The sequence below is a fragment of the Haemaphysalis longicornis genome, unplaced genomic scaffold (assembly GCF_048455015.1).
Source record: "Haemaphysalis longicornis isolate Haplotype H1 unplaced genomic scaffold, Haemaphysalis longicornis Haplotype H1 scaffold_9, whole genome shotgun sequence".
In the NCBI taxonomy this organism is placed as follows: domain Eukaryota; kingdom Metazoa; phylum Arthropoda; class Arachnida; order Ixodida; family Ixodidae; genus Haemaphysalis; species Haemaphysalis longicornis.
The window spans coordinates 128,399,669-128,423,366 of record NW_027526460.1 but is presented as its reverse complement, the minus strand read 5'-3'; the positions used below and the strand labels follow the sequence as shown (position 1 = coordinate 128,423,366).

General features: G+C 48.7%; 1 protein-coding gene across 2 annotated transcripts; it reads right to left on the bottom strand.

Moving 5' to 3' along the window:
- Nucleotides 1-183: 183 nt before the first annotated feature.
- On the bottom strand, nt 184-20,785 carry LOC144151968 (uncharacterized). Of its 2 annotated transcripts, none has more exons than XM_077683155.1 (2): nt 19,976-20,785; nt 184-1,659 (listed from the first exon to the last, which is right to left on the bottom strand). In XM_077683155.1, the coding sequence occupies exons 1-2, from the start codon at nt 19,994-19,996 to the stop codon at nt 1,108-1,110; spliced, it is 573 nt and encodes a 190-aa protein (XP_077539281.1). In that variant the 5' UTR covers nt 19,997-20,785; the 3' UTR covers nt 184-1,107. The 2 variants fall into 2 exon arrangements, with proteins under 2 accessions (XP_077539281.1, XP_077539282.1); XM_077683156.1 differs by lacking the exon at nt 19,976-20,785 and adding an exon at nt 13,644-13,780.
- Between the last annotated feature and the right edge of the window lie 2,913 nt (nt 20,786-23,698).

Here is a 23,698-nt window from a genome sequence, read left to right as displayed (position 1 = left end):
GAACCATCTTTTTGCAAAAAAGAATATGATTGCGGTATTTCGCACAACTGTCCAATTCTATAAAAGTTATGACATTTGAAGCACCTCGTGCCAGAAGCAAGAGGCGCACAAGATGGTTTGAGAGTAACGTGAGATGGCGCTTTTATACATAAAATAGCATACGTCAGAAAAATGAATTGCATTAGTTGTGCTGATGATGGTGCGTTTTATTGTCTGAAATTTCACAGAACAGTGTTACCTGAGCTATGTTAGAAGATTCGAACTAAAATTTTATTTAATTTACATTGTCCGGCTAGTTGCACTGATATCAATAGAAACCACCGCGCACAATATTGCCGATGTAACTGTAGAAAATCAAGATACACTGGACGTGTGTGAAATGTTTTTTTTTCGCCTTACTGAGCAGCGCACCTGGGATTCATCCAGGGAATGGCGTGCCGGGTCCAGATCTTTTCGTTGACGTACGGTGCCCACAAGCAAATATTAACGATAGGCGCAGCCAATGGTGCTTCATGGCGCAGGAATGAGGGGAGATTAAAGCGTCGTCTTTAGGAAGTAGTCTGTTGTTTCTTGTTACGGCGAGTTCCACGTCTGAGAAAAAAGTCAGTTCACCTGCTCCACATCTTTCAATTCTGGTTTTGAACCAGCCATTTCTGTTTTTATTTCGTTTTTTCTGGTTAGGATATTCCTCTTGTAGTTTTTTATATCGTGTTGTCTTTTCCTCCTTCATCTCACTACAGTCAGCCGCGTTTGGTGTAGCAAGCCCTGTCGTTAGCAGGGCTCACCACTCTGGTTTTAATTCGAGAGCATCCTCTCTATTTCTATACTGGCTGCTCAATACCTCTGAGTGCGGTTGAACGGGACACGTCCCATGCCTACACGAGTGAACCAATCTGGTGCTAACGTGTCCCCGCCACTACTCGCACGAAAGCGTCAATACGACATATCCCCCGCAGCTTTGCGCTCGGAACCCAACGGCAGTGCTAGCAGCCTATGCCGGCTAACTTCCCAGCTAAGGGCCGCAACGTGCAGCAACGCGGCCAAGGCGGAAGGCTCTGCCTGTGGCCCCAGGCCGCGGGTCCGTCCACTGCCAGGTTCGCGAGCGGCTCAGAGGGTGAAGAACTTGACGAGAGCCTCGTAGAGCACCTTGGGGTGCACACCCGGCTCGGCCGAGTAGCGGACGCCCCGGATGACTCCGTCGTTTTTATGGAAGCCGAACTCCCCTACGATGGCACCCTCCGGGGTGCGTTCCTCGTAGCGGAACTTGCGCACGCTCCCTCCGGCGTCCACGGTGTAGCCGAGTCGGTAGCTGCTGCTGCTCACGCCGCCTTCCGTGATGTTCTGACCGCCGGTGTAGTCCGTGAACTCTTCCAGCAAATGGAAGGTGGAGGAGGCCGAGCCGTCGAGCGCGGCTCCACCGTCGCCCTTGGAGGCGGAGTCCGGAGACCGGGTGGTGCCGGACCGTGACGCGGCGGTGGTGCTCGTGATGGCGCTCACGCTGCTCACGGTGCTCACGACGGCCCGCGTGGAGCCTTGAACCGACTGCGGCTGAAGCTGCTGCAAGTCCTGCGGCAACTCAGACGCAACGCCCGCCGGCGCGCCGTCCGAGGTGGAGGCGGTGCCCAGCAGGATCACCAGCAAGAGCGCGGCCCAGGAAGCCTGCGTCGAGGTGGAAACGGAAGATATACATATATAACTGAGTTCTTTCTTCAGCTCCACATTTTAAGTGCAGAGAACTTTAGGGCTCGCCTTGTCAGCGTAGCTCCCTGTAACGCTCGATGTCAAGTAACTGCCGGAATCAGACGCCGCAGCGAGATAACGGACCCAAGTAGATCCTGGCGTACCCGTCGTACGGCGTTCCGCAGAGGTTTCGAAAAACAAGCGGTTTAAATACTCATAACCGTTCGAAACTCGTGAACCGCTGGAGCTTGTCATACATCTACCCGTTGTTTAGCGCGAAGAAACCTTCAGGTACATTTGAGGCAAAATATACGTAATCAACCCGCAGCGCCCGCTTCATTTAGTTTGGAACGTTTGTTGGGTCGGTTTTTACGATAGTAAGCGAAAAAAGTGACAGTGTAACGCCGGAACGTGCGGGAGAAAAAGCAAGCCCAACAAGAGCAGAAATCCCGCTGGCGCTGTTTCAGGCAGGTGGCGCGCGAGCACTGCGGAGGCGGGAAATTTGAATTGCACATGTAGGGTGGTAGCAGTGAGCGGATAACGGCGCTACAACCCATTATGAAGAATCACTGCTCCGCACTTCTGACAGCTTTCACGTTGAGTGGAACGGCATTAACTTTTGTGCTTGCTTTTCCTCCCGCACGTGCTGGTGTTGCCCTGCCACTTTTTCTGCTATCGCGGCTTACTGGTACACCGTTTGCGAGTATGTTTCCCAACCGACTGCCTGCAAGCATTGAATTTAAACACTGATTTAAACACTGAACGCCCTGCTCGTTATTTCGACTCGCATCGTGGTGAAGTACTCAGATGAAGCTGATTCTAGCGAATCGTGTGCCAATGGGTTCGCCTGAAACCGATACGGATCGTATGTCATCTTCCTCTTTGTAGCTTTCAGCCCACACATCTCAAAGGGAATCAAACGGTACTGCTGATTTCCCCACTACAGGCGGCCAGGCCAAAGAGCTTCGAGAGCTAACATCGGGTACTGTAAAATTTAAGGGTACACGGCTTTGTTGGACACAGCATCTTGAGAGGGTACGACAAAGTCCTGTGCTTCTTGCCAACATGACGAGTACTATTTACGTGTGTTTCGGGAGTAGTCCTTCCTGACTACAGGCCCTTTCAATGCACAGAGCCTACAACGCAGATATAGTTTTTCTTAGTCAGTAATTCCTTGTCCGTAGTCCCGGAATTCCGGACTATTTCTAGCAGTCCATCATATATGTGAAATTAAGACAATCTATAAGGGCATGCTCTGGAGACATAGCTGTTACATATCAAGTAGCCCGGGTTCTAGATATTCCAAGGACTCTATCAAGGGATGGACTGCGAAAGTTCGTGGAAAGAATGGTCTCAGCTATCGCACGACATATGGACGGCTAAAAGTCTTTGGGAGAGGCCTTCGTCCTGCAGTGGATACGTACATAATTGTGATGATGATGATGATGTACGCAGCGCTGAAACCCAGGCCAGCTAATAGGAGTGGGAAGGCATGGCAACACGACCTCAACACGAAACTGCGAAGTTTAGACTGGCCGGTAGCATGGCATCCTTGTCTACAGGGCGTCTAAATCGGAAATTTTATTAGGCCGATATGACCAGCAGCATCGGTATCCTCCGCTCGCCGTTCTCTGTAGCCTCCTAAAGTCTTCAATAGATGCTGCTTTTAACAGCAAAAGAAGTGACTCCAAGGCAAAGTATACCATAGGAACATAACACCCTCGATAAAGCGCTTCTTGCTTCAACTCATTTTTCTCTGGCTGACTGCCTTGGCACAAAAACTTCGCTTTCATTGAAGGATGTTATTTTCTGCACGCTCTTTCCTTAAGTACCAGAGAATTTTAAATCCCGGCAACCCTTGAGATATTCAGTCGGAGCTTTCATACAAAGCGCATTCATCTTAGCGATATTATACAGGGAGGAGGGGGAAATCATTTACGCATAGTGACACGAAGAGAAAGAGAAGCTACACGGCGGATTCAAGGCCAGAGCGGCGTTATTTCTTTCCACTGACAAGCTTGCACCTGAAGGAGGGCGAAGGCACGTGGTGTGCTCGGTCAGTGGGCTCCGCGTCCAGTGGGCCACACAGTGACCGTCGTACAGCCGACGACTGGTTTCGGCGTGTCCGTGGCCGTCTTCCAGGCGGCTCGGTGTACGGGCGCGAGGGACAGCTGCCAGTTGAAAAAGGCTGGCCTCCCGCGGGCAACGGCGGCCAGATAACGTCTCTAGAGCGAGACGCCAAGGCCTGCAGGCCCCATTTAGCTTACGCCGATCTTTATGCATTAGACGGGGCGCGCTTTTGCATTTCCTGTCCGTCAAATTGGTGCAGCATAATGTTTCGTTTGTTAAATGAGCGACGTTTCGCAGATGGGGGCCCTTAAATAGGTATGGCGGATGTGCGTGCTTGCGCGAATGTGTGAAGTGCACCTCCTCCACACGAGCGCGCGTACACGCACAAACCCACGGTTCATCGTTTGTTCGACTTAAAATGATGTTTAGAAAATTAAAGAATGAGATGAGAGACGAATATGCTCACAGGTGGGACTCGCACGTACGACATTCGGAATGCCGGTCCGATGCCATACCAACTATGCTACCAGAAGGCTGTGGCTCGCCCTTCCACTTTCTTGGGTATTTATGTGGTTTCAATGGTTTCTTACGCTTAAGGGTGACAGCCAGCGCCGCTTTGACAACACGAGGTGAAGGGGACCTTCTTTGTAACCCCTGCGCAATGACTCCAGCGTCTACGACGTGTAGTGAACCCTCTTATGCTACCGATGGCAACAACACTACAAGAACCGGGGCCCTTGCTATCCGTGCACGGGATCTTTTGGTTCACTTTCTTTCAAACATTTCGAAAAATATCCGACCACCCTCGCCATTGAGCTGTGATGACTGAGGAAACAGCGGAGCTGCTGACCTTCACAAGCTTTCACTTGGTTTTTCTAGGTCTACCCATCCTATCGGTCGATCGCCGAGCCCACGCCGTCTCTCCCAACTGAACGTCAGAGCTTGCGTCATAACTACTGGCACCCAATCCTCTACACACGCCTCCCCACCCCAACATCTGTCAACTTAAACACATCCAAAGTCAAAAGCCAACGCCCACGCTACAAACCCAAAGGAAAGGCTGAGCGCCTCGAATGCAATGACAGCGCAATATGACAGAAGTCGTTTTATAACGCGAGGGCCCGAGGTTCGATTCCTACTTCAGGAAGGGTTTTTTTTTACTTTGAGGCGCGCACTCTCCACAACTGTTCGTCGGCTCCTTGCTTCCTCGCCTCTTTCCCTCACACAATTGGTCTAATGTTTTTCCTTCTCTCCACTTTGCTGAGGCCGACTTTTCAGCAACGCCAGGCAAGGATGGAACTGACGTTTAAACAGCTCCTCTGTTAAATACTCTTTAAGACGAAAAAAAACGATCAACTACTTCACCTATGTGCCATCGTGGACATTCTTCACTGCTGTCTCTCCTTTCTGTATGTATGTATGTATGTATGCATGTATGTATGTATGTACGTATGTACGTATGTACGTATGTATGTATGTATGTATGTATGTATGTATGTATGTATGTGTGTATGTGTGTATGTATGTATGCATGCATGCATGTAGGTACGTATGTATGTACGTATGTATGTATGTATGTATCTATGTATGCATGTATGCATGCATGTACATATGTATGTATGCTTGTATATGTATGTATGTGTGTCTGTATACATGCATATATGCATGTATGTACGTATGTATGTATGTATGTATGCATGCATGTAGGTACGTATGTATGTACGTATGTATGTATGTATGTTTGTATGCGGGTATGTATGTATGCATGCATGTATGTATGTATGTATGTATCTATGTATGTATGTATCTATGTATGCATGTATGCATGCATGTACGTATGTATGTGCTTGTATATGTATGTATGTGTGTCTGTATACATGTATATATGCATGTATGTACGTATGTATGTATGTGTGTATGTATGTGTGTACGTATGTGTGTATGTATGTATGTATGTATGTATGTATGTATGTATGTATGTATGTATGTATGTATGTATGTATGTATGTATGTATGTATGCATTCATGCATGCATGCATGTATGCATTCATGTATGCATGCATGTATGCATGGATGCATTCATGTTTTAGGTATGTGGAGAGCAATTAAACTGGAAGATGGCGGGGAACACAATCCGGCACCGAATCAAAGGGGCAGAGCAGTTTCCGGCACACCTCCTATCCATGTGTAACTGTCCCTCTCTGCCGGACGGTGGCGGAAACATAGTGACATCTTTGGGCGTAAAGTGTGGGCGACGTACGTTAGTGCACGGTACGACCTCCAGGCGCCTGTTTCTGTATTTTGAATGAGGTGGTCAGGTCATTGGGCGCGATCGATCATTGCCGTTTGCTCAGTAAATACATCGTCCCATAAGCGCTGAGTGCCTCGAGAGCCCCTCTGCGCGCCAAGGTTGGCGTGAATTACATGTGAATGGTAGAGAATTGATGGGCGAGAGAAAAAGGGGAGAAAAGACAGCTTTAGTCCACGCTCTCGACTGGCTCTGGCGGGAAGAAATCATCAATGCCATCGACGACGCAGTGGTGTGGACCCCGTGCCACAAACGACTTTCGTGTGATGTCGCATATCCTCCGTCCCCGTCAATTACGGGACCCGCAAATTACAGGGAACTTTTGACATGCTTCCAAAGTATTCTAAAAATGCGATGTAGCATTGCAGATAATTGAGGCCTGCTTTGGACGCATACAACTTGCCAACGTGAAAGACATAGTCAGACAAGGGCGGTTCTTAAATGTTGCATAAAGGCTACCCCCGTCGGCGCTGCTCACTATCGACATCCCTGCAGCCCTTGCGTGTCCGCTATGCCCCGCTTGGACTACCCTTAAACGGGCGATGAAGACGAAATAAGTTTGTTGCACTAAGTGACTGGTTTGCCCCGATAACAATAATACCAACTATATCTCGAACTTCAAAAGAATAATAAAGATATTAAATAAAAAAGATAAAGCAGTGGCGACTCCTAGCCACTTTAGGGCAATTTCCTAATGACGTCACCGAATCTTCTGTGTGCTATTTGCTGCCTCCAACCTAGGCCACCGCAACAAAATATGACCGCGCGATTGTAGTAGGGCATCCAGTTCTGTTTGACCGCATCACTTGAATTCCTACGTACTGTTAACACACTGATAACTGTGTTTTATTTCTGACTGAAAACGGGGCGTTGTGCGCAGCGCTGAAAGCGGGCCTGGCGAGTCACGTGATGCGCAGCAAGTGGTGTGTCGCAGCTGCGGTCAAATGAAGGTGAACTTGCGCATGCGCGGCGAAGCCACTGGATGAGAATGGTGTAGCTTTTCTTTAAAAATAGCGCGTCAAAAACTTTGTCGAAGAGAACCGAGATAAAAGCAAACGCTACAACAAAATACGTCGGCTGGAGCTATTCCAAGAGCAACAGAAAAGGTCTCAACAGATGGCAGAGGAGCTGTGCGAACACTGGAAAATTGACCCGAATTGAGCAAACTACCGTTGTATGCGTCACGGGAGGAGCGTGCGAAGGGGGATGGGGAAAGTGGATGGGGTGTCACGTGGCTGGGGAGGCAGAAGGCTGTCGTCTTCCGACAACATTCGCAGCGAGGCAACCAGATCCGCGGCTAGTTTTTCACCACTGAGGCTCCTCTGACGGAAACACACCTCCATTCGGATCCGGCAGGAAAGTCGTCGCACCCATTTCGGAACACATAAAAACTTTACGAGCACCTATAAACCGCGCTAGGGCTTCGACGCTACATCGGTCCGCGCGCTCCAACCCAGAAGGCTTGAGATCTCGCACATGATAAAGCACATCGTCCACGGCATATGTCAGTCTGGCGCCACCAGTCACGTCAAGTGAGTAGAGAAACATTGGCCTCCCGCGCATTTCACGCGGCCCGACAGAAGGCATCCCTTGTCGTGCCTCCAAACTTTTCTCCGAGAAAAACATCGCGTAATTAGTGCCCTGTCGAAAAACACCGTAGGAGAAGAGTAGCACAGTCACTGCCCTAAGCATTCCCCCTGTTCGCAAACCGTCGAATCGGTCCACTACATCTTTACGACCGAAGCAGGACTCTGCCGCAGTTCCATGTATAATTGACGTCAGAACGTTGGACTTCCTTTCCACGGCAGTTTTTTTCTCATGGGTGATATCGGAATGGCGACAGCAAGAGCATCTCTGCCCTAAAATATGCAACGCCGTGTCTACGACGCCGCTATCATTTGAACTTGTGTGGTCTGACTTGAACGTTCCTGCGGTGTTTACGGCGGTCTCAAGCCTGTTGCCGATGAGGTTAAAAACCCAGAGGAAAGTTCACCTGCTGCCCTCGCGCTTAATTTGCATGGGAATTTACGTAAATTCCCATTTTAACCTGTGTTCTGACGACTGCAGCCGTCTTACGTGCATTGAGAGCAGGTGATTTTAAGTCAAGTAAAGTGGTTTAAGCTAATGTTCAATGTTCCAGGTGCTGCCCACCAAGATGGCAGGGCTGCCGATGACTTTGACAGAGTTTTTATTGCCTTGGTTTCCAAGGCTGTGGGATTTACTCATTGGCTGGTTGATTGGCGTGTTAAGGTGTGGACCTACAAGCCTGCGTGACCGCTAAGGTAAGCGCGCGGTTTTTCCCCCGCCAGATCGTGCCTTGCATGCATCTCCTGTTGCTCTGCGCGTCACTTTTTTTAGTGCTGTTCGCGGCGTGCATATCTTGTGGTGCGACGGGTGTCGTGTGATTGGGATATGAAGGACGGACAAAATCATTGACCAGGAAGGCGGCTGTTAATAAATAAAAGCCACGTAAGAGGTGTCGATCGAACATCGCAGTGTGCTAATTAGGAGTCCAGTTGTTTCTCAGAACGGCTGCCTATCCCCGCGGGTCGCCAAAGAATGCGGCACATGATATTCATGACAGACATACATATCCCAATCAAAAGTTATGCATACGAACTGCCAAATTGTATGTCTCGGAAGCCTTCCAAGGCCACCTGATGCAAACGTTCTGTGGCTTTTTACGTCAGTGTTGGTGCATTCCTTACGTCACTGTTCGATTAAGTGTTTCGCAACCTTACAGTAGTATAGAACTTACGTGAAACGTTACCACAAGACTACAAGTTGTAAGGTCGTGCTCTTCCTCTGCATGTTTTTTAAGGGGAATTAGCCAGGGCGAAAACGTCTACTGCCCTCGAGTTCCTTTTTATAAAAACGATAGCCTTTCTTTAAGTATACCTAAACAGGAAAGTTTCGGTCTGTTGGTCTGTCTCGATTGGACCAGTTGCCACGTGGACAAGATATCGGCCTCGTATATGTTGGCTTCACTGCAAGTGAACTGCTGTCACGGCTAATACATGTCGACATAATTCAGCACAAAGGAAACTTAGGCATGCTATAGTAAAAAATATGCGCATTGGGAGCGAAAAATACAAGTGTTCTTTTGATTAGGAATACACGTGGGATTGGTTGTTGCGACGGCAAATGAAAAACAACAACAACGCGTCAAGAACTTTGTCGAAGGCCAGATAAAAGCGTCTTGTACCAACAGACAGCGCGCAAGTAGTGCGAACGCGGTAAAAATGGAATTGAACTGAAAGCGAACCTGCTGTGCATTCGCCGTGAGGGGAGAGAGACGAGGGGAAGATGGTGAGGGGTGGGAGTGGGGAGAAAGGGGAAAGTGCTACGTGGCAGGGGCGGCGGACGACCATCGTTTATAGACGAAATTTTCAGCGACGCGAGCAGATATGTGGCCATGCTTTTTCGTCCTCCATCTTTTATGTGCAAGCACTGCAGCTGCGTTGCACGCCAGCGAAAGCATAAAATCGGCCAAGTTCAGTTTACGTATTACAGTAGACTTCCGATAAACGGAACTTCAAGGGACCGAAAAAATTAGTTACATTAAACAGGAGTTCCGTTTACTGCGAGAGATGCGGAAAAGTGCAAATTTATATGCGTGCACACTCTTAATAGCATTTCATGGAACTCCAACCACTAAAAGGTGAATGTAGCAGATAGTTTTTTTTAGAAAACAAGCAAACTATAAGATATTTAGGCACAGCATTTACAAAATTTATTTGGCAACAGTTAGTCACTGTGCAGTACAAAATGCGTCAATTTTTTCGTTTGAGTCCTTGCATCTTCAGGATCGGGATCTTCAGCAGCTGGGGCTCATGGCAATGGGCCTGACAAGAAATTCAATTTTCGGTTCCGTTTCCACGGTGAAGCGTAAATTGTAGTTCCGATTGCCGAAAGTTATGTTTAAGTTATCTCAACACAATACCAACCAACTTACAGGCTACTGTTCTGTTTAAGCGGCAATTCTTCTTAAGCAATTTCCGCTTTTCGAGATTCTACTGTATCTGGGTATTTACATAATTAAAGATTTGCGCATTTCAGATACTAAAGCATCTGAAGCGGCTTTATGCAATACTGTTAGAGGTTTGAGACGCCAGTAACCCAGTTTGCGCGAGAGAGTGCCACTAAGTGGCAGCAGGTAACCAAAACTCGTGACAACGCCCTGAAACTGCCGCTTGAAAGCAGGCATATGTTGCTTTTCTTCAGTTGAGGTCTTAACTTAGCGGGAATGGGCAGGTAAGGCGTGCTTTCCCTTTACGTCACCATTTCTCTCGCTCCACCTGCCTGCGCAGCAAGCGCCCCCGTCACGGCAATAGCACTTTGAGCTATGATGTTAAAGGAAAACGCGTTACGCGGGTACGTGGGCTGCACTTAGCACTTACGCGTCTGGAACGTATCCAATAAAAAGTTGTCCGCATTTTCTGAGTCGTTTTCGGCATGTTTTTTTTTTTCGCAAAGACCGTGCAGACATACAAAACTGTATATATAAAAGCTTGATTTTTTACTGGCAACGGCGTGTGCCTGCAGTAATAAGAGCGTGTCTTTCTCACATTTTTATGAGACTAGCAGTCTTTTTTACTCTCGTTGTTTCTACTTTCATACAAACGGCTTCTGCTGTAAAGGAATGATTATTCCTGCGCGTTGAAGGGCGTGTATATCGACTTCGCCACCATGCCCACGCCTAATAATTAGCGCTGATTGGAGTTAAGATTACCAACTCCATTTTTTTCTCCTTGTAGATGTGTAAAAACCGGAAGCGTCGCACTGGTTTGTTGGTCGGGACTTTGGCGACTCCCGCGAGAGAAGCACTATAGAGCGTGTCGGTGGTGACCGTGAACTACACCAAAAGTAAATTCTACGTTTGAAAGATTACTATGCTCCCACCTCCGCGGTGCGCACAAATATTCTGACGGAGACGGAAAGTGAAAACGCCCCGGTGTCGAGATTTCGGCGCACGGTAAAGATCCCCAGGTGGTGGAAGCCCTCAACTACGGCGCAACTCAAAGCCCAGAGCGCAACTCCGGCGCATTAAACCCCACATTCGAATTTTGAGTGTGCACAAATGTACCTCAACGGAGTAGTAGTTTGGGCCAGCTGGTACATGATCGCCGGTGTTTAAAAGCACTGCACCAGACGAGAGACCAAAACATAAAGAATAAACACAATGCAATACACACCACATAGCGCACTGCGCGTATTCTTAATGTTTTGGTTCCTCGTCTCGTTCAGCGCTTTTAAACATCGGCGATCATGTACCAGCGTTATAACTAGGCCACGAAGAACGAGATAGGTGTTCATTATTCGAGCTATTGTTCACATTTGCCGGGCTCAATTAGCGAGTATACTTGTGTTTTTTTACAGAGGAACTGCCTATGGCTAGAATCTGAAAGCTTTTGCGTTCGCAGACAGGGTCACGTCGACAAAAATTCTGCGTCTTGCGGCAAAGCCAACTTTCTAGTTTATTCTCTGTAGCTCCCAATCTAATATATGTATCTTTAAAGAAATCAAACTAAATTTATCGCTAGGGTGACTCTATCATCACGCATACTTTCATTTCTTTGTAATAATTAGTGAGTTCACGGTGAAGCTATAAACGTTACAGAGTAACCGTCTTCTGTCAACATATGTCCGTATACAAAGTAGAGTATGGTGACAGAAAACGGCTCAAACTCGCGTTTAATTAAAATAATTCAGAAACAAATTATGTAAACATTTCTGCGTTTTTCGAGAAAGTTCTGAAACTTTCGAGTAACGACTCGAAAATTGCGCCGAGTGTCATCCATTTTCATGATTGCGTTGTTCACAGTGAAGTAAAATATTGGGAAATTTCCGTCTGCTGTCAATACACGGGCTATAAATACGGGAGGGAAAACAACCCCATATTTGAACCATAGAATGAAACTATGGTTCATAGAATGAACTATAGAATGAATCGCAAATTACAAACAAATGTGCTTTGTTTCGCGCACTCCTTGCACTGCGCCCAGCTTTGCCAGTCATCCTTTTGTATTGTGGAAAACGGCAATGAATTTTTTAGCATAGATTTAGTACCGAACATAATAGAAAACGATAAAAAAGAATAAGATTACCCCCCGCACTAACAAACAAATAGTGGCCCAAATTACTGTGTAATTTTTTTACTGGAAATGCTTGTGCATATTTGCATTAGATGCCTCTGAAAATCTTTAGGTATCTCCAGTAAGCTTCACCTAAATGAGGTAATAGCATTTTGGGAACCTAATTAAAATGAATAGTATTTTATTATTCACCGCGCAGGAATTCGTTCGCTTCCTGTCACTTGAAAAAGATCAAGCGTGCAGCGACGCAGAGGTGGGCGGCTACAATTGAAACCGCCTATGGGCGCTCCGAGTTTGAGTCGGCGAGCGGAGAAAGAACTGGCGCGGGTCGCCACTCACCGGTCTCCTAGCCTCTCGCTCCGGCACAAATTCTACCCTACCATGTACCCCGACAGATGCCCATCCTGTGGAGGACACCCGAACCTGTACCATTCCACATGGGAATGCCCCAAACCCCCAACCCAATTGCCTATACTCAGCCCCTCACCCTCCGGATGGGAAGCCTCTCTTTCCAGCTCAGCCTTGGACGACCAGCGCAGACTGATCGACCGGGCAAGACGGATCGCAGCAGCAAATGGGGCCCAGGACTAAGGGCACCACCCTCTGAGAGCTAGATAGCCCGACTTTATAATAAAGTTTTCTACTACTACTACTACTCCTCCTACGACCTGACTAGAGGAGAGCTCGAGGGGAGCAGACCGATAGCGTGGCGATGTTGCCATGGCAACGCTATTGAAACGTTGCTGTTGTTCTGTGTGCATGTAGACAGATGCTGGTGCCGCAAAACAGGAGAGTTCGGCGTAATGAAATCGTGGGCGTTTGCTACGCTAAAAGTCATCATCCGCTCCGGTCAATAACGCTTACTGCGTCTGCAGGGGCCCAACACGGCGTCAAAGTAGAAAAACATCTCGTGCAAGCCCATCGGTTCAGCATGAGCTAAAGCAAAGCCAGAAGCTCCTCGAAAAGTCTACATTCGCACCAGAGACTACCCTGGACTCGTCAGCCAACATTACGTTGTTAACACTTGTGCCGACATAAACAGGCGTTACTAACTGCGCGCTAGCACTTTTGGTTCAGTGTACCCGAGTTAGTTGAACCATGGATGCTATCACACTGAAGGAACTTCAAACGTTCAGATCCTAACTAAAAAGGACGAAAATAAAAGAGATAAGGAACAGTCTTTATTAGCTTAAACACCAGCTTGGGGAGCGAACCATTTACAACCCTCTGTGAAATAATTAATTATAACAGAGATGCACGCCTGGCACCCGACTAAGCTGACGTTAACATGCCCCATCAATGGAAACATAAATAGATGGCAAATGAAACGCTTTTCAAAGGTCTACTTCTAGCAACGCAAGCTCAGCAGAACTGAACGGCTGTTCGAACAGTGCATATTCGACGGTATCGATGGCCAGGGGGAGGAGTTTATATCAAAACAACGCGAAACGATTGGAAGCGAACCTGGACACAGAAATGACAAAGTTTACCTGGAAATCCATCAGAGCTAGGTGTCCGAATGTGGAAGTTGGTCAATCACGGTCACTATTTCGGCAAAGGACCAGTCGTCGCATTGTTAAAGGTTCCGCAAGTTACACAAAACGAAGATCGTTGGGACATGAGCCTTCGCACAACAAAACTGCGTAAAAGTTTCCAACACTTGCAGCAATTGTTATTTCCTGTCCTGGTTACAGAGCACCATTACAGTGGGGGTCGGCAATCCATGTATAGCTTCAGTGTGACGCTGCTCATCGAGCAAAGCTGTTTGTTGAGCTGCTTGGTTCGACGTGTTTAAAATGTGGCATTCGCCTTGGCTCGTAGTGCCTCAGGATTGGTCTGAAACGTCAAGGACGATTGCTTTGCAAGATAAATCTGAAGGGTGAGTGGGTGTCATGAAAATAAAACGACTCCAGACGCATACCAACCCATCATACACGCACAGATGGACCCAAGTACGCTTGGGATCTCCCAAGAATAGATCAAATCTACGTCTTGTACCGCACTAAAAATACGTACCCGTTTGCTTGCTTACTAGCTACATCCCTTGAAAGCCTAATTTTCGCATTTCGTGCGCTCGACGACATCCTCGAGGAAAGGTCATCGGCCTTTTTTTTTTTTAAATTGCGTTTTCTTAATTCTCATTTTTTTATGTTGCTCAACTTAGCTGTCTTGGTTCCCGCATAAATTGTTCAGCGTTGTGTCAGCTGGCTACCTCCTTCCAAACGTTGTAAATATGTATCAGCTCTGGCCCCAGTGCCGGATGAAGTTATGCACTAACAGGAGCGCAGGCTTCGACTTCTCGGGGCTCAAAGAAAAAAAAAGTTTTGACACCGCGACCGCACGGTCGGGCTGTTGAAACTTTGAAACTGTAGAAACGTTACGAGTGAGCTACTTTCCTGGATTAGGCACAAGAAAAAATGGCAGCATCTCCACTCCATGGATGATGGCGAGGGTGTGGAGTATACGGGGACTCGAAATGACATCCAAGTTGCGCCCCGAGTGACATCCGATTTGCGCCCCGACCGTCATTCGATTTGAGCCCTGAGTTGCACCTTGATTATTCCCTAAATGAAACCGCAACTCACGGCTCAAATCGAATTTCGCTTGATTTTCGCTTGATGGTGGTGTGCGCACGGATGGACGCGGACGGACATTGGGAGGTCCTAAGGTACGCCGCACCGTTACAGGCGATGGAGTAAGCCGTTTGACTCTCAGGTGCTAACTCACGGACGTAGCCCAATGGGTAAGACAACTGGCACTAACTCTGCCTGGTCTACCAGACACAAGCTCCAATCCTTCCGGTGCCTGTGTCCTTTTTTGCGATTATAAAATGCTATGCGCACGGACGCCGACGGACAATATTGTACGGTCCTAAGGTACTCCGCAGCTAATAAGAGCCGAGAAATTTGTATAACCAATTCAGCGTACAGCGCTCCCAAATGAATTTGACTACAAGGACTAGGTTATGAAACAAGCTGGTATATTAGGGTAAATGTACGACTATGTCAGCATGACTTCGCTGATTTTTTTCAATTCTTTGAACTACCTGTAATGCATAGCATTTGTCAGCAAAAATTCTAGTGTTGCCTTGAAAATTTTGTCGTGTAAGTATTGGTCGGAGTGTTGCTGTCGCTTTTGTCATTATGTCACGTGGAAGTTGGCGGGCAATTTACACTATTTACAAAAACAGAATCTGTTAGTACAGCACAGTGACAGCAGCTGAGAGGCAAAATACCAGACACAGCTGGAGTAAGTCCGCTACCGAGTGACCTCTTTTTCTCCTTCTTCGTTGAGGCTATACACCGCACGGATTCTTTTGTTTCAGCGAAGTGGAATGTGCCCACGGAGAGACTGTCCTCCGTAAATTGAGCAGCGCCTTCTTCACCATGTTTCGGTGCCATACACAAATCCATAACAATGTATTTCAGCATTAGATTTCAGGAGGACATCGTTTTACTTACGTGTTTTATTGTTATCCCTGAGACGGCCACACCTTTTTTCTTTGAACTCTCATTCAGTGATGACGTCTGTAAATCTATCCCAGAAAATTATCCTTCTTGTTCTATTCAAAACTCCAAGTTTGTGGCAAAGTCTGGCAACAATGTGAAAAACAACCAAGATGGCCGGCGCATGAGGTTCGCTACGCCACTTTCCCGTGCTACCGGGCAGATAGTTTTTAGTTGCAGCATCTAATCACGGTGTCTTATCGAGTCAGATTGCATTACGGTTAGCGATAAGGCACATCTGCCTAGATGAAACACTGCACCAACGACAGCGCGGAGATCGTCGTTGGGGGTCAGTCGTAAAATTTTCAGACGTTCGGCTCGGGCGCCTGAACTCTGACTCTGAAAAGGAAATCGGGGGTAACTTAATATGTCCGATCAGTGCACCCTCGGTGTAGATTAAGGAAGATTTCTCCACTGCGCGTCGGGAACTAACCACTGAGCTTGCTCACACGATGACCGTCGTCGGTAATACAGGGGAACCAAACATGAGTGGTATATCGACTAGCCCAGTTTCATAACGTTAACTCCAGGCGGTGAAGCCCACCGCCCATATGTAAGTAACGAGATGAAAGTAAGGCTTCTCCAACGGGAGCATGGAGTTGACCTAGGAGAGATGTGTCGTGTACAGCATGTGGGCTCGGCAATCGCCTATGTTGGTACCCAGAAAACTGAATGCAGTCATTGATTGTGCATAAGGACGTACAGGCCGGAACCTTGAGGCTTACCGGTAGTTCAGCGTGGATGTTACACCTCGATATAACACAGCCATTGAAATTGGCGTTCTACTTCGCTATATTGAAACTTCGTTCAGTTGAATATGCCTTCCAAAAAAATACGTGTTTACTTGCCATTTGCAAGCTTTCATTCCCAGCACGTTTGGAAGTAAACCAAGTCCTTTTTTTGTGCACTTGATCAGCTAAAATATGTGTCACGCCGCATTCGTATGAATTGGGCGGGTCGTTTGAATTGCGCTTTGTTGCTCATCGAACACCGGCGCATACACGCAAACCTCTGATACACACAGTCTAGGTACAGACTTCGCACACTTAGATTGGCATAAAAAGGTGAAATAAATGTGTTCAACAACAACCACATACTGCAGTTAGCGTCTGCTTTCACGCGCAACTTTCCAAGGTTGTTCCGACACGCAACTTACGAAGACACGCAAAGAGAATGAGCGAGATGGAGCTATCCTTCGCACAAAAACAATGCCGCTGCTGCACGGTACTAACATGGCCGCTCCCAAGTTCCGGTTTGTTTTTCTGATGTTTGCCTAGACGGGCTAATCGGCACAGACGCCGCAGGCCTGCGCGATACCGGGCACGAGCGCAATGTCTGAGGCGATCGGAGGCCATAGTACTCTGGCAGGTAATGAGTGCCCCATTTGTGAACCTGACATCAGAAAACAACAGCGAAGCCAGTACTGTGCGGAGCCGTACATCTGATACGGGTGATAGAAATATGGCTTTGGCATCGCGCAGTGCGTCTCTTTGGAGCGGGCGTAAGGATTGCCGTTCCGCAATTGCAGCGCTAGGCCGCCTTTTTTTTTTTCTCTTAATCCCGGGTTTGGGTTTGCGGTTCCGAGTGAACGCTGTAGATAAAACGAACGCTGAGGGAGAAACCGTGATACCCGACGAAGGCGGCGTGGGGAAGCGCCACACGGAGAGCGATGGAAAGCACCGATAAACTATCTTGCAGTCCGGAATATCTTGCAGTCCGGAATATAAAAGAAGAAAGTAACAAATAGATTTATCTGCATTACTCCGAAATTGTCTGCCTTTTGCTCCATTTTTTGCCCACAAGTATGGGAATTTCGTAGCCGTCATTCCCCTTCCTTCGTTTATAGCCGCCAGCACTGGCTGCGTGCTTCTTTGTACAACCCGTGCGAGAGGAGGCGGGAGTCACAAGACCCGTCGAGGCAGACTGTGAGCTGCGCTTCTACGTGCTGTCTCCATGGCAACCTCTCCAGCGTTGCGAAGAAAGCTCTCTCCATGCGCCTTGTGCAGTCTGTCATACTGGGCACCTGTATCGATGATGATGATGGTTGGGTTTTATTGGCGCAAGGCCGACTATGGGCAAAGAGCGCCAAAAAAGAAGTTACTGATTTTTGATCAGACCGTAAATACTAAAACATGTGACTAAAAGTAAAGGTGATGCAAAACAAAAGACAATGGAGATGGCTGGTGTATAGGGCCAGGATGATTACACGTGATATGACAAGAGGTGCAGAAAGTTTACCTCAGCTAAAAACTTAAAAACACGTTGACTAGAAAACATTCGTTCGTCGGCTAAAAAGTATGATGGGTGCAAAGGAATGTGTCGTATGTATTATTCAGGGAAATGTTTGTGTCGTGTTGTGTCAAGTGCCTTGCATGTGATTAGTATGTGGACTACGGATAGGCCCTTTCCACACCTGCTACACGTGGGTCCCGAAGTTCCAGTGTGGGCACCTGTATCACTCTGTCTGTTCGCAGTGCGACGCATAGTGACAGAGAGCGTTGAAAATTTTAAAGACGTTAGTCTTTCTTGGGCTACTTAAAAGTGAAAGTTTGGTCTGCCAGTATGTCTGTCTCTCTGTCGCACGACTCAGCCGCCCAAACAGAAGTTAAAAGAATTCTTGAACGAGACGTTTATATCGGCAACACAGTTACAGGCTACTTACTAAATGTGGTTGCAATGTTGATAACTGCCAACATTGTTGCGAAAAGAGAAAACATTATCCATATTTGGTGGTTTTCCCAGAAGTCCAACAGCAACGAAAGATTCCGGTGGATGGCGCGCGAGAAGTGGAACGCGGTAAAATTGAATTGACTTGAGAAAACCTACATCGTGTTTATCGCTGTAGGAGCGAGGCGCCAGGAGTAGTGCATGAGAGGTGAGCAGAAAAGAAAGGAGAGCCATTTACGTATCAGGGGTGACAGTCACCTTTCGACGACACTTGCATCCCACTGAAAAGACACGTGACCAATTTTTTTCTGACATGCCTCGCACAATAATACAAGCAACATGGCTCTGGCATGGGGAACGTCCCGTGAGACGCTCCTTTCATATGCATGGTCCATTCTATAATCGCACCTGCATGAACCGGCCGTTTTGCACCAACAGGAGAAGATTCTTTAACACCTCGTCTTATGATGCACAGCGTCTGTAATTTGCCCTTGCATGACCCAATCATGTTTCTTTGAAACCTCAAAAACAAACATATCGGCCACTATCAGTCCGTGGGCTTGCCTGACTGATTGACCCCGAACGTTGTCCCGGGAGAATTAAACGCTTTTGGAAGCAAGTGACTTACGACAGAACATTCGCGTAACCTTCTAACCACTAGGTTAAGATCGCACGACCAGGCTGGGCCCTTAGCTTCGAGACACAGGGTGTTGAAGAAGCAAGGCTGCATAAAGTAAGTGTCTCCACAAAGATTTTGAAGAAATTACTTGCTGTTTTAGTTGGAGCTAAAACATTCGCACTACACTGGCCACAGCCGTTTAGAAAGCACAACGAATGCTCCCTGCATTCAGAAAAGCTCTTCGCAGGCTACATCATATGGCCGAAGGAGCAACTAATAGTGCAACGTGGTATCTACCGCAGACCGGCGAAGTCAGGCGTTCACCGATTATGAACCAGAGAGGCGCGCTTGTTCCTCAAGAATGTGCAACCATTAGCAAGCGCAAAGGCCAGCTTCTGTTAAGATTGCGTCGCTTTGAATCCTAGTTTGTTATTTCTTTGAACAGGGTAAATTAGAAGTTTGTGAAACTGCCGTTTGTACAAAGTTGATAAATTCTATGCTACTTCTGTTGTGAAGTAATGCGAGTATATAACGCCACTAAGGCCGGAAGGGTCATAAGCTGCCGCTTAAAGAAGTGGATTTACTAGTGACGCTTGACCGCTTTCCAGTACATTAATTACCATACGCTCCGTAAACCACCACATGTAGCATTAATACACGAGTACTCTAAAGCACTAAAGCGTCGATTTGGCTACTGGTTTTCAAGGCTAGAAGCTGGCCACAGCGGTCCGCTCTAAGGAGGACCTTGTGAGTGCGACCGCCGCCACTTTTCCCCTCTTACCCGCTTGCTCTCGCTTAAACCCTCTAAACCATTTCCCCGGGCTCGGGGCCTGCCTTTTCAACTGCCTCCTGTGGACGCGGTGTCGTAACTGGGAAAACTGAGCGAAACAAGTTTGCTTAGAGCGCAAATCAGCGGAGGGCAGGCATTACGCTCGGCGGAATGTCAACCAACTAAGGCATTTAATGGAAGCACTCTATTTCCGAGGCATTCAGCGCGGTTGGCGGCACAATGGGTCGGTAGCAAGGTCACCTGTACTGGGCGAAGCTGCATCTCGGCCACGGAAGCACAGCGGCGCAAGGACGACTTTCTCAGGGCTTGGCTCCCATTGCGGCGCCGTCGCACGACGCCCGAAGCAAAGGCACGTCCGTGGGGCTCGTCAACTCCGGTAGAGAAGATCAGTTACGTCACCAGGACAGGAAGGGTCAGCACGTTGACGAGTGTCTTCTGCCGTCAGGGCTAGAGACAAACAGGGGACGGATGTGTCAGGAGGAGCTCCTTCACAGCCAGAACTGACACGCGATCTTGAAAGGGGTGCCTGTTGACGGCTGTTCCAGGGGAGAACTTCGTGCCGGAGGAGAGGTACTTCGGTTGAGAGGGGCGACACGAGCACTTTTGTTGTGGCGTGAATTGTGACGAGGACTGGGTAGCAAAGGGTCTGTCAAGGGCGCTGCTCGACCAAGTTGTTCGCGCAGTCTCTTGGCCTGCCAGGTGGGCGACGTCTCGGTGGCGGTAGAAGGCGTGTCTGCGCGGATCGGAAGAGAGGTGACGTTGCTGTTGCGCCTGCACAGGCCGCCCCGGGCTCGGGACTGGGGCGCCGGAGGAACCCTCAGGACCCGCGCGGCTTGCAAGAGGAGGGCGAGGAAAAGAGAGCAGTGCCCGCGCCAGGCAGCCGCAGCTGCTGCAGCGCCCTGCGAGGGTGCATTCCAGTTTTCCAACCACGTGGTGCTCGCCTGCTACTTACTGAGCGCGCCGCTCAGCTGATCCCGGCCCGCGCAAGGTCGCCCAGTTGACGACGCCCGCTCCTTGGTCGGCGCCGCCGACGAGGACCAAGCAAAACAGGAGCGACGATAAGAAAATAAAGCGCTCGCTCGACTAAACCGATTGCCAGGTTGCCCGCCCGGCTGTGGGAGGTTTTCTCCCCCTCTCACTCGCTGCTTCGTTTATTTGTTGTTTTCTTTCGTCGGCGCGGCGTACATTACACGAGTAGCAACGCCGGGGGTTGCTTCGATACTCCCGAGCGGGCCCGGAAGCCCTGGGGGCATCACGCCGATCACGACGCCGTTCACGAAGAAAGAGAAACGCCACGAGCCGAGTGCTTCCCTTTCATTTCCGGCTCCGTGCTCTCCGTCTCGCTGGCCCCGTCGATTCCGGTGCGTGAGCGTCGCCGAACGTGAAAGCGCTGTAATGAGCGGGCAAACGAGAAGTATACTGACCGCAAAACGAAGGAAGAGCGCTACGCGGGGTTAACAGAACCGAAAAGGGCGTTGCATGCGCGTCACAGCGCCTATATACCATTGGGATAACAGGCTAGTCAACAGCGCGGGTAATCGTAAGTCACTTTGTCGAAAGCGTAAGACGTTATAGCCGCTTGCACAGCTCTATGTTCCCGGGAGCGCCTTGGAGTTTCGCCTTCTACGCAGTATCATTTGTCTCGTTTTTTTTTTCTTTTGGGAAACGCTTATAGTTGCACACATGTACCTTTTGGTGTTCCAAGTGCAGTTATGCAAGCAAACAAAACGGTGATCGATGTCTCTCTGTTTCAACTGGAGCTCGTCCAAGGGCCTGGATTCGGTCTAGCAATTCAGCCTGACCAAGCGCCTGACCATGACCAGGCGCCAGACAATGACCAGCCTGACCAAACGCCATGGTCCTGTCTGCACGTGAAACGCTCTTCCTATGATATGCAAAAAGTCGGGACGGGAGGACGCGAGATCACTCAGGTCTCGGACTTATACGGACAAGGCTCGTACCCAGAAATACACTCTTAGTCAATTCGTCGTTATACGACCCGCATGCAGGCGGGCCGCCGCGTCAATTTAAAGCCGCTTATAAAGCGGCGGCTCAGGTGGCCTTGAGCGTAAGCGGCCCGCCAAACACGCCGCCCACCGAACACGCGGCCCGTCGTTTAGGCGGTCCCCTGAGGGCCGCCATACCCGAGGGCCGCCTAAACGCCGAGGGCCGTGTGTTCGGCGGTTCGCTGACTAATTTTTCTACGCGGCCCGTTATGATGATCTATTTCCGCTTACGAAGCGGCCCGCAAATCATACGGCCCCTCAAATAAGCGGCCTTGTTGCTTTTCTCCAAAAAAGAAAAAAAAAACTTCTTTTTTTTTCTCTCGCATTACCAGGCCATCTCCAGTATCCTGTGACAAATGCTCCAACGAATGTTACATCATCAAAGACATACGAAGTACACATAAGCACATCAACAGAGCCTTACAGGGAATCGAACCTGGGTCCACAGCACATCAAAAGACGGATATTATAACCACTGCGCCACGACCCACTTTTTTAAACGCAGAGCATTTCAGTAACTCACGATGTCACCCGCGTTGTCCCGTCGTAGTCCGCACCGTCGTTGTCCGCACCCCTCCCCCTACACTATATAAAAGAAAATACTATCCGGCGCCTGGTTTCGATCCCTCGACCCTGCGGGTGGAACGCAATGTACATGGTGCTCTACCCACTGCGCCACAAAGCCGACACAGAACGGGACGCTACGAACGCGCCTTATATCGTTGACTCATTCAAATTACTGCTGACGAGCGCTCTCTCGTCAACAGTTGCCACAAGTGCAACAACATTAACGTAACGCAAACTACTTAACGTCGTGCGCCCCCGGAAATGCTCTGCATTTGATCGTGCCCCTCGCGAGGGGGATGTTTCACTGCGTCGCCATGCGAACAGTTTGCCACGCTTTAGTTTCAGTTATTTCTTTGCTGGGGTGCCGACGAGCGGCGCCACCTCCTCGCACTTCGCCGCGGGAGGATCCGCGGCGGGGGCGAGAGATGGCGCTGGCATCTCCGCGGCCGCGTCTGCGGCCTCCGCGGGCACTGGCGCCGGCGCGGGGCGCAGAGTGCCTCGGCTGAAGCAGTGGTTTTTTTGTTTGTTGACGGTGCAGCTTCGGCGTTTAACATTGTGTGATGCATGCAGAACATCTGCTATTCTTTCTTTATTGCCTGTCTTCGGTATACACAATACGAACAAAAAAAAAGGATTACAAAGCGTGAAAAGACGCCAGCACGTCGCTTGCTAGTTTGCGATTGTTAAAAAGGCCGAAGCCATGCCACACTTTCCAACAAATTTACCCAGTGAGGTAGAGAAGGTTGGGCTTTATACACTTCTAAGATCTCCCGTACACTCTGGCAGAACAATTCTACTCTCTTCTCGGCCTCACATCAACATCATTATGGCGAACTGCCGGGCTGGAGGGGTGGGCAAACATGGACTTTAAAATACACTGCATGCTGTAGCTCGTTATGCAGGAGTCTAAAATCATATGCATTCCGCGGCGAGTGGTTTTCTTTCGCCCGTCGTTTTTTAATCGTTGTACCGAAGAAGTATAATAGTATGGTTTACGGTAATTTAAGCCATTGGTACGAGCGGAAACCTTTGCCATTCTGTGTGCTCGTTCCAGCAGTATGATGCGCCGTGCAGGGCTTTATTCCATCGATGCAAATGCAATAGATAACAGTTCTTCGGCATTGTTACCACGAGTATTCTTGGTCATTGGCGGAAAGGGCCCTATAATATGACAATGCTTGCAAATAACTAGCACGTAAGGCGGCTGTCATGCTGAAAATAAAAGCTGTCTCATCACGAGTGGCAAGTACACCAAGAATTAAATGGTCACGGTACCGAATTTTTATTGACGATAGTCTTTCTTGGGCTACTTAAACGCAGAAATTTTTGGTCTGTCTGTATGTCTGTTGGTCTGTCTGTCTGCCGTTCTGGGACTCGATTCAGCCACCCG